The sequence below is a fragment of the Giraffa tippelskirchi genome, chromosome 1, assembly GCF_054371585.1.
Source record: "Giraffa tippelskirchi isolate mGirTip1 chromosome 1, T2T-mGirTip1v1.2.pri, whole genome shotgun sequence".
Taxonomy (NCBI): domain Eukaryota; kingdom Metazoa; phylum Chordata; class Mammalia; order Artiodactyla; family Giraffidae; genus Giraffa; species Giraffa tippelskirchi.
This window is the reverse complement of record NC_137275.1, coordinates 144,885,134-144,899,434: the sequence shown is the minus strand read 5'-3', so window position 1 is coordinate 144,899,434 and position 14,301 is coordinate 144,885,134. Positions and strand designations below refer to the sequence as shown.

General features: G+C 43.1%; 1 protein-coding gene across 18 annotated transcripts in view; it reads left to right on the top strand.

Moving 5' to 3' along the window:
• The window catches only part of ACER2 (alkaline ceramidase 2), a 71,533-nt gene that overhangs the window by 10,171 nt on the left and 47,061 nt on the right, over positions 1-14,301 (top strand). For 17 of the 18 annotated variants that reach the window (XR_014056287.1, XR_014056293.1, XR_014056286.1 and 14 more), the window contains 2 exons: positions 9,715-9,829; positions 10,558-10,699. Coding sequence is in view for 11 of the 18 variants with exons in the window: in XM_081498847.1 (XP_081354973.1) it covers positions 9,715-9,829; positions 10,558-10,699 (257 nt within the window). In the remaining 7 variants the exon portion in view is untranslated. Of the gene's footprint in view, positions 1-49; positions 98-747; positions 1,285-9,714; positions 9,830-10,557; positions 10,700-14,301 lie in introns of those variants that run through there. The other variant, XM_081498933.1, reaches the window with a different exon arrangement.

Sequence of the window (14,301 nt, the reverse complement as noted above, 5' to 3'; positions counted from 1 at the left end):
GAGTCGGGGAAAGGGGGTGACCTCCAGGCAGGTCTGTGGGGCGGGGCCCACTCCGAAGGTTGGCGCTGCCCCCACCTCCCACGTACATCAATAATAGGTCGAGTTACATGGGGCCAGAATCAAGTTAATTACTACGAGTTCTTGCCTTTAGTACCGAGCCTCACACTAGCCCCTAGATCAATTTCCCTAGGCCTGTGCTCTGTGCAGTTATTAAGCCAGAGAAGTGAAAGGGAAATTTGGGAGTGATCTCTGTGTGTGTGTGTGTATGCTTTCTGGACTTGTCTGGGTCTGTAGCTGTTGTCAAGAGGAAACTGCCCCATTGCAGAATCTTGTGTGCTTTTAGATTTTGTGGGAGGGAAAACCTGAAATTGTGTGTGTGTGTGTGTGTGTGCTCGGTCCTGTCCGACTTTCTGTGACCCCATGAACTGTAGCCCGCCAGGCTCCTCTGTCCATGGAATTTTCCCGGCAAGAATACTGGAGTGGGTTGTCATTTCCCTGATCCAGGGATTGAAACTGTGTTTCTTGCGTCTCCTACACTGGCAGATGGATTCTTTACCACTGTGCCACCTGGGAAGCCCAAGCCTGCAGTTGGGAAGGAAATGTCTATTATTTTTGCTAAGTCCAAATGTGGTTCCAATTGTGAGACTTTGTGTGGTCATTTCTGCAGCTTATCTTTTCACTGCTGTAATATGGAAAACAGCAACTCCTGGTATGAGAGTCACTGTGAATTTTGACTTTCTTCTTTAGGATTTTCCCCTTTGATTTGCTGGAGAGAAGGTCCTGAGCTCGAGTCAATGCTTATTGCCTGGAGGGATCTCCATGAGCTTGTCCGCATCCTTCTATTCACTGTTGAGGAAACTGCCTCTGGAGAGGGGAGTTGCCCTGCGGTCATTTCTGGCAGAGCTGGGACCATGATCCAGGGCCTGCACTCTCCCTCCCTTCAGTGCTGAATTCCTGGGCTGCCCTCCCAGCAAACATTCCTTTTTTTTTTTTTTTTTAAATGACTGGGTTAATTCTGCAAGGAAACCTGGTCCTCTGCTGCCCCTAGAAGCTGTGACACATGCAGTCATCAGAGGTGGCCACCCTCCCCCTATTGTACAGCCTGTTTCAGAGCGTGCTGTCGGGTGTGGACAGATGCCCGCAGAGGATGGACCGGAGCAGGGCTGGGGGCTTTCAAAGGCAGTAAGTCAGTTTTTCCATTTGTAAGTGGAGAGTACTACTAAGGATTTCACCAGTTAGAGAAGAAATGACAGCCTGGGGACAGATTCTCACATACCCAGCAAGGTAATTATCTGTGGTGTCTGAGGCCAGTAGAGTCAGGTCTAGTTATTCGGCGGAAAAAGTTAGTGTATAGCTGCTCCAAGTCTCCCCCAGGGTGCTGGATGAGAAGAGCTTATTTTTGTCTTTACTTTTAATCTGGTCCCATTGGAGCTGTGAGTGCTAAAGTCTTTTTTAGAAATGAGCTGTTGATCTTCAGCTGCAGCATCTGTGGCTGATTAGCTCTGTTGGTCCCCCTGACAAACCTTGTTCTTTGGCATACTTGTAAACCACAGAATTTGCTTTAGCAAAGTGCGGAGACTGAGGATCTCAGAGAAGAAGTCAGTCATCAGACTTTATAGAGTGTAGCTCCAAAGAATTTAGCAAAAAGCATTTCCTCCTCTCCTTCCCATGTCTTAGTTATCTTCTGATCCTTGTCACAGAAGAAACCCATGCTTATCTTACTCCTGTATTAGGGAAGACAGTGAGCTACTTGGTGATAAAGTGAAAGTGAAGTCGCTCAGTCGTGTTCGACTCTTTGGAACCCCATGGACTGTAGCCTACCAGGCTCCTCCGTCCATGGGATTTTCCAGGCAAGAGTACTGGCGTGGGTTGCCATTTCCTTCATCTCATTAAATTCTCAGAGTAAGGCAGCAGGCCTAATTATCTATTTTACAAGAAAATAATAATCATTACTGATTGAGAAAAAATTGAAAATGTAAAACCAGGAGAAGACTCACGGGTGATTTAGAACCTTCTTAATGGATCTTGGTGGTAGGCTGTCACTACTACAACTGCAGTCACTCCTGGCTACCACTAGTTGTTTGCTGTGTTGAAGCTCCCCAGGGTCCTTTACAGTCACCCTCAGCAGTGGGTGCTGTTTATTACATCCAGTTGATACAGGAGAAAACTGAGGCCTAGATAGATTTTGAAACTCGCTAAGGTCAAGAAAATGGCAGATCTAGAGTTAGAACTTGGATGGTCCATTTGACCCTACTAAGATACTGCCCTTGAAGATGCAAATGCCATTGTAGCTACTTTAAATTTATTTAGCACAGTATAGGTATTTATTAGTCATTCTTTAACTTAAAACTCCTGCATTGGGACCATTTGATCTTTAGGCTAGTCATGGTAGTGGATATGGGACAAAAAGTTTTGGAATTTTTTCTTGGCTGAACCTTGCAGCATGCGGGATCTTAGTTCCCAGACCAAGGATTGATGGAATTTAGGCCCCCTGCAGTGGAAGTGCAGTTTTAACTACTGGACCTCCAGGGAAGTCGTTTAAAGTAGTTTTTTGCCATTGTTGTTGTTTATTATAAAAGTAACAACATGATCATGGTTAAAAAAAATATGCAAGTTATAAAGTGAAAAATACCCTTTCTTCTATATCTTTTCAGACATTTTATAAGCATGTAAAAAACACATGTGTTTGTGTAAACATAGAAAATACATGTGCAACATGTATATACACACTGTTAGTCACTCAGTCGTGTCTGACTCTCTGCGATCCCATGGACTATAGCCTGCCAGGTTTCTCTGTCCATGGAATTCTCCAGGCAAGGATACTGGAGTGGGTAGCCATTTCTTTCTCCAAGGATTCTTCCTGACCCAGGGATCAAACCCAGGTCTCCTGCACGGCAGGCCAGTTTCTTTACTGTCTGAACCACCAGGGAGGCCTGTGTATATACACACCGCAACCAAATTTTTTTCCAGCCCTTGGTGTTTTCACTTGATTTGTCTTGCAGGTAATCCCATATTGGATTGTGTAGAATTATTTTCCTCTTTGCAGTGTCTATATAGTATTCCCTTTAATGGATTGACCAGTCAATTTATTATATTGATGGACATTTAGGGCAGTTCCTGTTTATTGTTTTCTTTTGGTTTCTGAACAGTTATGCAATGAATGTCCTCAAATAGGCATCTGGATGTACTTCTCGAAGTACTAGTTCTAGATAGGAAATTGCTGTGTCGAGGGCAATATTTACTTTGAAGACTAGTGATTGTTGTTTAATGGTCCACCAGAGAAAGTACTCTGATTTGTGTTCTCACTGGCAATGTTTGGGAGTATAGAGCATTTTGCTTTTGGTGCCCACACATCTCCATTGCCTTAAATCCTTTGCATCAGCCAAGCCCAAATATCTCTTCCAAGAACATATCATGCCCTTCCACAGCCTTTTGCCTGTGCACGTTTTGTACTGTTTCTTCTACATACAAGTTTTATTGAATTAAGTTCCTTTTTATGTTTTAAGTTTTAAGGCCTGGTCACAGTCAGAGAAAGATCCAAGACCTAGCAGCTTTGGAGGAAAGTGGGGTCTGTGTTTTAATCACTTAGCTTGGCCTTTGGGAATTCTGTTGGGGACCAAGGGGAACAGAAGGAAATGAACTGGTGCTGAAAAAGAGTCGCAAAGAAAAATACATGCCTAAAATCAGCCCACGGTCTGTCACCTCCCGTATTCAGCTCTGCCCCCATCATCAAGATAAGTGGAGTTCCCTTTATATGCCAAAGCTCACAGCCCACTCTCTTTAGGGCAGAATTATCTATCAGTCAATCTATCAGTCTCTCTATCTATCCATCTAGCCACCCACTTGCTGGGCAACTGTGTGCCTATCACAGGTACCAGACCCGCAAATAGTCACCTGGGTGGTAAGGACCATAGTAGAGGTATATACATACAAGTGGCTAAGGTGTTGTTTGTGGGATTCCCTCATAGCTCAGCTGGTAAAGAATCTGCCTGCACTGCAAGAGACCCCAGTTCGAGGTGTTGTTAGTCCTCTGCTTGGGTGGTGTACTGTGGGAGGTGAGTGGATTTTGCAGGAAGGCCTCTGAGCTGGGTGACCAACTTGTTCTGGTTTGCCTGGGACTTTTCCATTTTTCAAACTGAAAGTCCCATATCCTGGGAAGCCCTCTTCAGTGCCAGGCATGCTAGGACAGTTGGTCATCCCAGAGGCAGGAAGGGAACAATGGAATGGATCATTAGGAACCCGTGTTCGATTAAGATACATAGTCTCCTCAGCCAGGGTAATGTCTGTTAGCTATTAATGAACTTGTTGCTCAGAAGAATTTACAGCCGGTTGCTTTGTCAGTGTTTGCCCTCTGTCTGGGAAAATGCACGATCGCATGCGTCAGGATGAGATTGCAGTGTGTTCCTGAGATTATTTTGGTGCAAATGTCACAGAATGAGGAACTCTCTCAGGAAATAATAAATTTTTAAATTGTGGTTTCCTTTTAATTAGAACAAAATCTGTTAGGCAGGCACTAAACAAACCAATTCTCCAAAGGATAATCCAACAATGGGCTTTAAAAAATACCACTTGGCTGAACTATTCAACTTCAGTGAGCTACATAACTTTGAGGGGAAGTTTCGTTTTCTCAGTAGAGATGGAGCCATTGAATCTTTTTTAACCACGACTCATTTGCTTTCCCACATTTCTTTCGGAGTTCCTTCCTCTTTTTGTCTTGAGGAGCATCTCCCTCTAATTTGGGCTTTTCCTTTTCATAGATTGATGACTTTTTTCTTTTAATTTTTCCTGTGCAACATGCAGGATCTTAGTTCCCTGACCAGGATAGAACCTATGTCCCCTGCAAGGGAAGGGTGAAGTCTTAACCACTGGACTGCTAAGGAAGTCCCCATAGATTTATGTCTTAAAAAGGCATGGTGGAGGCCAGCAAGTATTGGTAGATGGGTTGTACAGAAGCAATAATGAGATTTCAGGGGTATTTGGAACTATCTGTTAAATAGTGTTTCTAAGTTGAACTCTTTCTAATATGGGCATTAAAAATACTTGAGGTATCATAATTTCACTGGAGGCGTATTAAACTATCTCATGTTTTTGTGAATCGTGTGTAAATTTAAAAGTCATTACTGTGTACAATGCTAGTGCTAACATAGATTGAAAAAGCCTTTTAAGGGACAGCTTGGCCATAGATGGTTGTACATGGCTGAAGCAAAGGAGACTGAGAGGATTTGAGGCAATAAACATATACAGTCGGCTCTCCATGTCCATAGGTCTGTATCTGTGGATTCAACCCAGTGTGCGTTGAAAATATTTGGAAAAGAAAATTCCAGAGAGTTCCAGAAAGCAAAACTTGAATTGCTGTATGCTTGTGTGTTAGTTGCTCAGGCATGTCCAACTCTTTTCGATCCCATGGACTTTAGCCCACCAGGCTCCCCCGTCCATGGAATTCTCCAGGCAAGAATACTGGAGTAGGTTGCCATTCCCTTCTCCAGGGGATCTTCCCGACCCAGGGATCGAACCCAGGTCTCTTGCATTGTAGGAAGATACTTTACTGTCTGAGCCACCAGGGAAGCTTGAATTGCTGTATACCTGTAACTATTTACATAGCATTTACATTGTATTAGGTATTATAAGTAATCTAGACATGATTTGAAACAGGGGTTCCCAATCCTGGGCCGCAGACCAGTACGTATTAGGAACTGGGCAGCAGAAGGTGAGCAGTGGGCAAGTAAGCGAAGCTGCATCTGTATTTACAGCCGCTACCCTTTGGTATGCTTGAATCATCCCGAACCACCCCTCCCCCTATCTGTGGAAAAATTGTTTTCCCATTGTAAAGTGTAAATTTATACTTTACAATCAGTGTAAAGTATACAGGAGGATGTGTGTATGTTATATGCATACTGCATATATAATGCTATTTTATATAAGAGATTTGAGCATCCAACAAAGTCTGGTATCCAAGGGGCTCCTGAAACCAATCCCCCATGGATATAGAGGAATGACTGTACTGGGGTAAAAAGCTGTGTTATATTCCCCAGCGTTGTTAGGTGGGGCTATAAATCAGTGGTGCTTCCCACCATTAGTGGAGTGGCTCAATAAAGTATTGCCTTCTGCAGTACCCTCAGCAAGTGTGATAAATCTCTGTGACTTAAGATAAAAAGGTTAGCAGGGCGTATTGCTGAATGAGAAAAGGAAGTTTCCAAAATACAATATTGTAATATGTGATATATATGTATTTACATAAGTGCAAAGAAATTGAGGATTATGAATCTGAGAAGAGTGGATATCTCCAGGGTGGAGGATAGCAAGGCAGACTTTACCTTTGTTATGTATTCTTTTTCTTACACGGAGAACATACTCATGTACATGAGAGGAGAAAGTTACCTATAGTATCACAGTCCCATTTTTCTCCTCCTTCCCCTTTCACCTTTAATTCCTTCTACCTCTATGTTTAACAAAACAGAGAGCAATGTTTAAATCACCTAAAGGTCATAGGTGCACAGTGTGTGATGCAGTTCAGAATTTTCAAATGCCAATCGAAGCATGAAGCCAAGGTGGTCAGAATGTGGATGCATGGATTGGAGGTGAAAAAAGTCAGCTTTGGGCAGTGGAAAGAGTGGTTGGATGCTGGCCCCACCTCTGTGGGTAACTGCCTCTCTGAACTTGGCTAGCCTGGGAGCCTTTCCAGGCCATTACTTAACATCCCCTTATAAAACATTTAACATCTCTCACGTGCATGCGTGCTTAGTAGCTCAATTGTGTCCAACTGTTAACGTCTCTCATTTTAACTCTTAAAGATCTGAGTTTTTTTCTTTCCTTTTTTTTTTTTTTTTTTAAAGATCTTGGGTTCTTTAAATGACTCCATGGAAAGTTAAAGGCTGTGATATTACACAGAGCCTTGTCCTGAATCCCTCCTTATCTGCTTTTTAGTAAATAAATGAGAGTTGGCTATATTCCCAAGTGTGGACACTGCATACCGCCTGGGACTGCTGTGGTTGTTTATCCAGACTCTCACCCAGGGTTGCCAGTAGCTCCAAGGGGGGAAGGAGAAAAAGGTCCCCATCAGAATGGGCCAACTGGAGCAAGGCACCCCCTTTTCCGGAAGGATGCAGCCCTATGAGGGATTTGTCTTGAACTTTAACCAAAGGCAGCAGCCTTGTTCCTATCCCACCCCGACAAAAGATCTTGTTCTTTCTCTCTCTCTACACTATCCTTCTCTCCTTTCTAAAGACTGTCATTCCCATCCCCTCTTGTTCCCAGATGGTGACAGAGGCGTCCATTGGTTACCGATGTTGCCAGTGTCTACCCGCACTACGCCTCCAGTTCTGGGGTTTGCTGATGCATTTTGTTTAGCTGTGCCTCAGTGTGACTTTCCAGGTCTGGGAAAGCCCTTCTACCCTGGCTCCTTTCATTCAGTTTGGGCACCCACCCTCTTGGTTCCTTTGAGACCCGCTCTTTGTTGTCTAATATGGGTGACCAGTCTTTCCTTTCAAAAGCCCCCATGCTCTTGGCTTTCCAGACTTCATCTACTCCATCTTCCTATCTCTGAAAGGTTTTAGTCTTTTTTGGCCCCTCCCTCACTCTTCCTCATTGGTGTTATGCATTTAGACACAGCTGTTGTTTAAACATTCTGCACATCTCCTCTCCTCTGCATGCCCAGTCCTTCCCACGGAGCTCCTTACTCTTCAATTAGAGGTGAAACTTTAAAAGAAGCTGACTATCCCTACCACTTCATACCTTCTGGGATGGCCTTATTAAACCAGTAAAGCAAATAAAAACCTCAGAAAATAACATGTGTTGGCAAGGATGTGGAAAAATAAGAACCCTTGGACCTTGCTGGTAGCAGTGTAAAATGGTTCAGCCATTGTGGAGAGTTGTCTTGTGGTTTCTAAGTTAAACATACAATTACCATATGATCCAGCAATGTTAGCTTGTGCGGGATATAACTCAGAGAATGGAAAACAAATACTGAAAACCTTGGACATGAATATTCATAGCAGCATTGTTCACTGTTAGTGTAAGGACATTGGATAAACAAAATGTGGTATCCATACAATGAAATATTACTCATAAGAAGAAAGTATTGATACGTGCTACAATGCAGGTGAACCTCCAAAACAGTATGCTGAGTGAAAGAAGTCGGACACAAAAGGTCACTTATTGCATGATTACACTTTTATGAAATATCCAGAATAAGTACATTTGTGGAGACAGAAAACAGATTAGTAGTTGCCAGGGACTGAGGAAAGGGAGAAGGGGAAGCGGCAGCTTCATGGATATGAGGTTTCTTTTTGGAGTGATGGAAACATTTTAGAAGTGGATAGAGGTGATGATTGCATGTTACAATTGTATTAACTGCTCTGAACTATACACTCCTAAAATGGTTAATTTTGTTGTGTGAATTTTACCTCAGTTTTTAAAAATCTGGGAGAAAAAAGAATTGGCTATGACTCCCTCTAGTTAAAAAAAGATAGACAAAAAGGAATTAAAAAAAATTAGAGGTGAGATTCTAGAGTTAGGTTGTACAGTCTGGTTTTTTAAAAAAGCCTGGTGACTTACGAAGAGATAATAGACTCAAATCCAGTCTGAAAGATAAAATGGTGCCATTTTAAAGCTACAAATTTGATCTTTACCTAAAAGTAGGTTTGGCTTGGGGTGAGAAAACTGACAAGAGGGAAATGAGGAAGGCACTCCCTGCCCTCACATGGGCCCAGGACCTGGCTGGCAGAAAATTATGGGGGGCGACTTAGCAGCAGCAGCAGCAGCAGAACAAGTCTGATCCTTCGCATTCTTTGTGAAACTATTCTTTTAAAAAATTTTACCATTATTTAGTGCAGGCCTTATCTTTAAAAATGATTATTCAGGTAAATTAGGATGCTTCATAATGGGGCAGAAAAAGAGTTGTTGATTCTTCACATCAAGAGAGGACCCTGGGCAGCTTTCAGATGGCAGTGTTTTTGTGTGTGTGTGTGTGTGTGTGTGTACGTACATGCTCAGTTGTGTCTGACTCTTTGCGACCCCATGGACTGTGGCCTGCCAGGTTCCTCTGTCCATAGGACTTCCCAAACAAGAATACTGGAGTGGGTTGCCATGCCCTCCTCCAGAGCACCTTCCCGATCCAGGGATCAAACCCAAGTCTCTTACATCTCTTGCACTGGCGGGCATTGGCAGGCAGGTTCTTTACCACTAGCGCCACCTGGGAAGCCCCAGTCTTTTCATAGCTGCTCCTATGATCACAGAGGCAGGATGTATCCCCCTAAAATGGTTACTAACGAAGTTGTAAGTTTCCCTGCTGCTGCTAAGTCGCTTCAGTCGTGTCCGACTCTGTGTGACCCCATAGACGGAAGCCCACCAGGCTCCCCCGTCCCAGGGATTCTCCAGGCAAGAACACTGGAGTGGGTTGCCATTTCCTTCTCCAGTGCATGAAAGTGAAAAGTGAAAGTGAAGTCCCTCAGTCGAGTCCGACTCTTAGCGACCCCATGGACTGCAGCCCACTAGGCTCCTCCGTCCATGGGATTTTCCAGGCAAGAGTACTGGAGTGGGGTGCCATTGCCTTCTCCTGTAAGTTTCCCTAGTTGTGCGTTTTTTTCTTGTTAAAAAAAAGATGTGTGGCCGCATTCATCTGCGTTTACCAGGGACATGCTGGGAACAAGCTGCTTTACTTTTTGCCCTTTTACTTACTATTCATCTTTTCGTTTTTCATCCCCCCTCTCCCCCCAGATCAGCAACGTCTTGTTTTTCATTTTACCGCCCATCTGCATGTGCTTATTTCGTCAGTATGCGACGTGCTTCAACAGTGGCATCTACTTAATATGGACTCTCTTAGTTGTAGTGGGTAAGTGGATTCGTCTGCGAGAATGGGCTGAAAGGGAGGAAGTGGAACTTTGCGCACTCCCTGACCCCTTTGTAAACCAAAGTCACTCTGACCTCTTAGCAAACTTTTATGTTGTTTCCTAGACGCCAGAAGGAGGACCCTTTTGAATATGGGCTTGATAACAAGGTTGACCATAATTAGCACTTAATTGCACCTGCGAGTTCATTTATATAATAGTCACTGGTGTTGTGCCAATGCAGTTTTATGTGAACTTCTGAGAAAAGTCTTGTGAAACAATTGTATTCGGATGAAACCGTGGTTTCTAAAGGACTAAAAAAAAAAAACACAAACAAATTCTAGATGTTTGATCCTTCGTAATTCTGGGAAATATTTGTATAATTTTTATTTCCTTCCACAGGCCGATTAGGAATTCTTAACTGTGAGAGAATGTTGACTTTTGATTGACTGTGTGTTCCCATGAAGGCTCAGTGGGTGAAGACACACTGTACGTGTGCAGTTATTAAAGTTCTGATGTGCTGGTGTTTGGGCCCTGCTTCACGTCCTCTTTCTAGACGTGAAGTCTGTATGCCTTGATGGTGTAGGTTCTTCCTTCAACTTCTTTTCTCAGAGACAGAGTGATTTGGTCATTTCGGTAGTCGTTTATGAAAAGGCTGTCCTTAATCGGTGTGTTGAATTTGTGAGTCTGTTCTTCTCTGTGCTCCTTTTTTATTGGCTGTAATTGATTCTAGGAATTGGATCCGTCTACTTCCATGCAACCCTTAGTTTCCTGGGTCAGATGCTAGATGAACTTGCAATCCTTTGGGTTCTGATGTGTGCTTTGGCCATGTGGTTCCCCAGAAGGTATCTACCGAAGATCTTTCGCAATGACAGGTAAGCTTGTACTAAATGTTTGCATTTACTACTAGGTGCAGTACCCCATATGACAATGTATATATTAACAAATATCATACCCTACTGAGTCTAACCTAGTGATGAGCGTTAGCATATATTTAATATCCACTGATTACACTGTCAGAGGAAAAATTCTGCCAGATTTAAGAGGTAATTTTAATATACTCAGGGAAATAATTTATCTAATGTTCATTAAGAACACAAAGTCAAATATCTCCCTTATTGGTACTGGCAAAATAGAAGGTTCAGTGGGGGAGAAAAGACTGAATGGTTGTTCAAAGACCTTTGATTTCCTGCTAGAACATCTTCTTGGGGGCGACCCAGCTCCACTACTTTTATATGTTTACAGTAGAATGCCCACTGAGGGACTGGTTCTTGGAGCCCTAGATACTATAGTATTCAAATTGTGTCAGTTTGCTTCTGATGAGATCTATATAGCAACACACACACATATACATACACATTCAAGCTGAAAACCCAGAATTTTAGGAAGAGATGCCTTTTAATATCCATTGTGTTATGCTTATATGGTTATTTATCCAGTAAATAGTTTACGGACACTTACAATGAAGTTTTCTAGGCACTAGGATATAACAGTAAACAAAACGCAAGGTCTCCACCCTAAGTGAGCTTATATTGAAGTTGGAGAGATTATGAATCAATAAACAAATAATATAATGTTAGGGTGTGAAAGTGCTATGATGAAAAATGAAGCCGGTAAGGGAGTCATGGTGACTTGGAGTGCTGACTTTGAGTTTGGTCAGGGAAGGACCTTTCTGAGGCACTCTTGTTAATATCTGAAGTAACAGAAGACATCAACAGCATAAAGATGAGAAATGCTCCTAGAAACATATGACCCATACATTTCTCTGTACACACTGTTTTGTTAAAATATATATAGATAAATGGGCTTCCCAGTTGGTGCTAGTGGTAAAGAATCCACCTGCCATCGTTGGCAGGAGACACAGAAGATGCAGGTTTGATCTCTGGGTCAGGAAGATCCTTTGGAGGAGGAAATGGTAACCCACTCCAGTATCCTTGCCTGGAGAATACCGTGGACAGAAGAGGCTGATGGGCTACAGTCCACGGGGTTGCAAAGAGTCAGACACAACTGAGTGTGCATGCACGCTATATGGATAAATAATCTAAAAATATGGATTCAATCAAGTAAGCTGTGTGTTCCCATGGAGGAACTATACTGGAAAAATAAAAGAGTTCATTGTAGTTTTCCTGGTACCCTGAATGGGACTAGGAGTGAGGCAGCCATTAGAGATGCAGGCTGTTCTCTATGGATGGAGGTGGAAGAACATCCATGAAACATGCTGGCTTCGAAAAGCACATTGTAGAACTGTATGTGTGACACCCTCATTTTAGAATGAATGAAGCCTCTTTTTGACTGTATGTCTTCAGATATGCACAAACGTGTCTAGAGGGTAAGGAGCTACTACCACTGGGCTATTCTTAGAAATGGGAGTAGAGAGAGAACTTTCACTTTTACCTTTAATCTGTACTGTTTTACAATTTTTTTTTTTACAAAGTGCACGTTAGTTTTTAATACTAAAAAATACATTATTAAATGAGGTAAGAAGAAAACACACTTTATTCATTCATTCTTCATTCATTGGCTGCACTGTGTGGTTTGCGGGATCTTAGTTCCCCGACCAGGGGTTGAACCTGCGACCTGGCAGTGAAACTGCTGAGTCCTATCCACCGGACCATCAGAACATTCCCAAGAAAACATACTTTAAATGGATTAGCTGTACAATCTTCACCCTGGGCAGCAGGATTTGAATTAAATAGTATTATCTTTAAACACCATTGAGCGAAAAGGAGTATCTTCAAGTGGAAAGGAAGCTGTTCCTGGTCTTAGATGAAATATGGTCTCCCTGGTGCGGAAACCTTCTCCCGAATGCAGGACGTGTAGTTTAGAAATCAGAGATAGGCTAGGCCAACCTGCTGTGTTTCAGTTGTGTTTTTTGTTTCCTTATTCAGCTTCAGGAGAGATTGGGGTGATCAGAAAGCTGCCGGAGGAGGGGAAGCGTGGAGGTGGATGCAGCTCGGCAGGGGCGCGAGGTGGCTTGACCAGAGGGGATGTTTTGCCTCCGCCTGAGCAACACACCCCTGACCTTTTGGCTTTTCCTGTTGTCTCCAAAGATGCCCACCAGTTACTTACTTCCATGCTTTCTGGGAGCATACTTTCATTATATTGAGAGTTAAGGAACCACTTTGCTCTTAGATCTGAGTGTTCAAGCCCTGGGATCAGAGTGAGAAGCTGACAAAATGGGAATAAGGGGGTTTTTTTGTTTCTGGTGCTCTGGAGACCTGGGTTTGAAATTCCACTGGACAGTGTTTATTGAGTTCATAATAGAGAATCTTGTTCTTTTCTTGTTTCTTGGTGGGAGCAAGAGAGAAGAAAACGGGGCAATGCTGTGGTAACAGAAACTTAACAACTTTAGTAATGAAACACATTGTGAGGCAGGACGGTCTGACCACTGGGGACTTTTCCATCGCCTGCACTCAGCAGCCTCTCTCAGGGGAAGAGGTGGACCCCCTGTCTTCAGTTTGGGGAGGGTCCATGGAGGCTCTGAGAACCCTCTGTGTCTATATCCCTGGCTTTGCAGATCACCTGGGTTTGATTCCTAGATTCCCTGTTTTAAAAAAAAAAAAACCGTATAACTTGTTTTGACTCTTGAGGTTTCTGTTCGCTCATCTGTAAAACTGAGTGACTAATAGTGTTCACTGCAGGATTCTTGTTAGATGATCCTGCAAACAGAAGCTCATAGAGCACTGAGAACATGGTGAACACTCAGTCAGCTTTCATTCATAACAACGGCACATGGAGATTGCTGCCCAGGATTTGAGGTGTGTGTGCTAATTGAAGGATAAAAATGAACATTGATCGTTTTCATGAGCAAAGGAAGAAAAGGTGAATGTCATAGGAGAGGTAGCTCACTGTAAATAAGGATTTCAGCTGTGTCCGTGGACCTTCAATTTGCCAGTGGTGTGGACAGCAAGAAGGAAAGAAGGCCAGACCATTCAGCATGGACTTCACCTCGTGATGTGGAAACAGGCAGCATCTCTGGTGTGGAATGGCATGCCAGACCAGAGATCTCGGGGCAACACCAGGAATTCTGCAGGCTGGGGATTGAGTAGTTAGCTGCCTGAACTTATGTGATAGTAACCATTTATCTCTCCCCAACCACCCCACCTTTTTTTTTTTTCCTGATCTAGACTTTGCTGGAATATTTCTAAAAACCTCTAAGGGGACTTCCTTGGTGGTCCAGTGGTTAAGACTCCACACTCCCAATGCAGGGGGCACAGGTTCAATCCCTGGTTAGGGAACTAGATCCCACATGCTACATGGTGTGACCAAAAAAAATAAAAAATAAAAAAAGCTTATTAATAGTGGTTCCAGTGTGAAATTTCTGGAGAAAAGAGGGGATTGTGTGTTGGTTAAGTGACTTTGGATCAGACAGATCTAGATTTGAGTAACAATCCACTTTTTCTTCTGTACTCTGGTGCCTCATTTTGCTTATCTATAAAGAAGAGATAGTAAAAGTATCTGACTCAGGGGTTAGAAA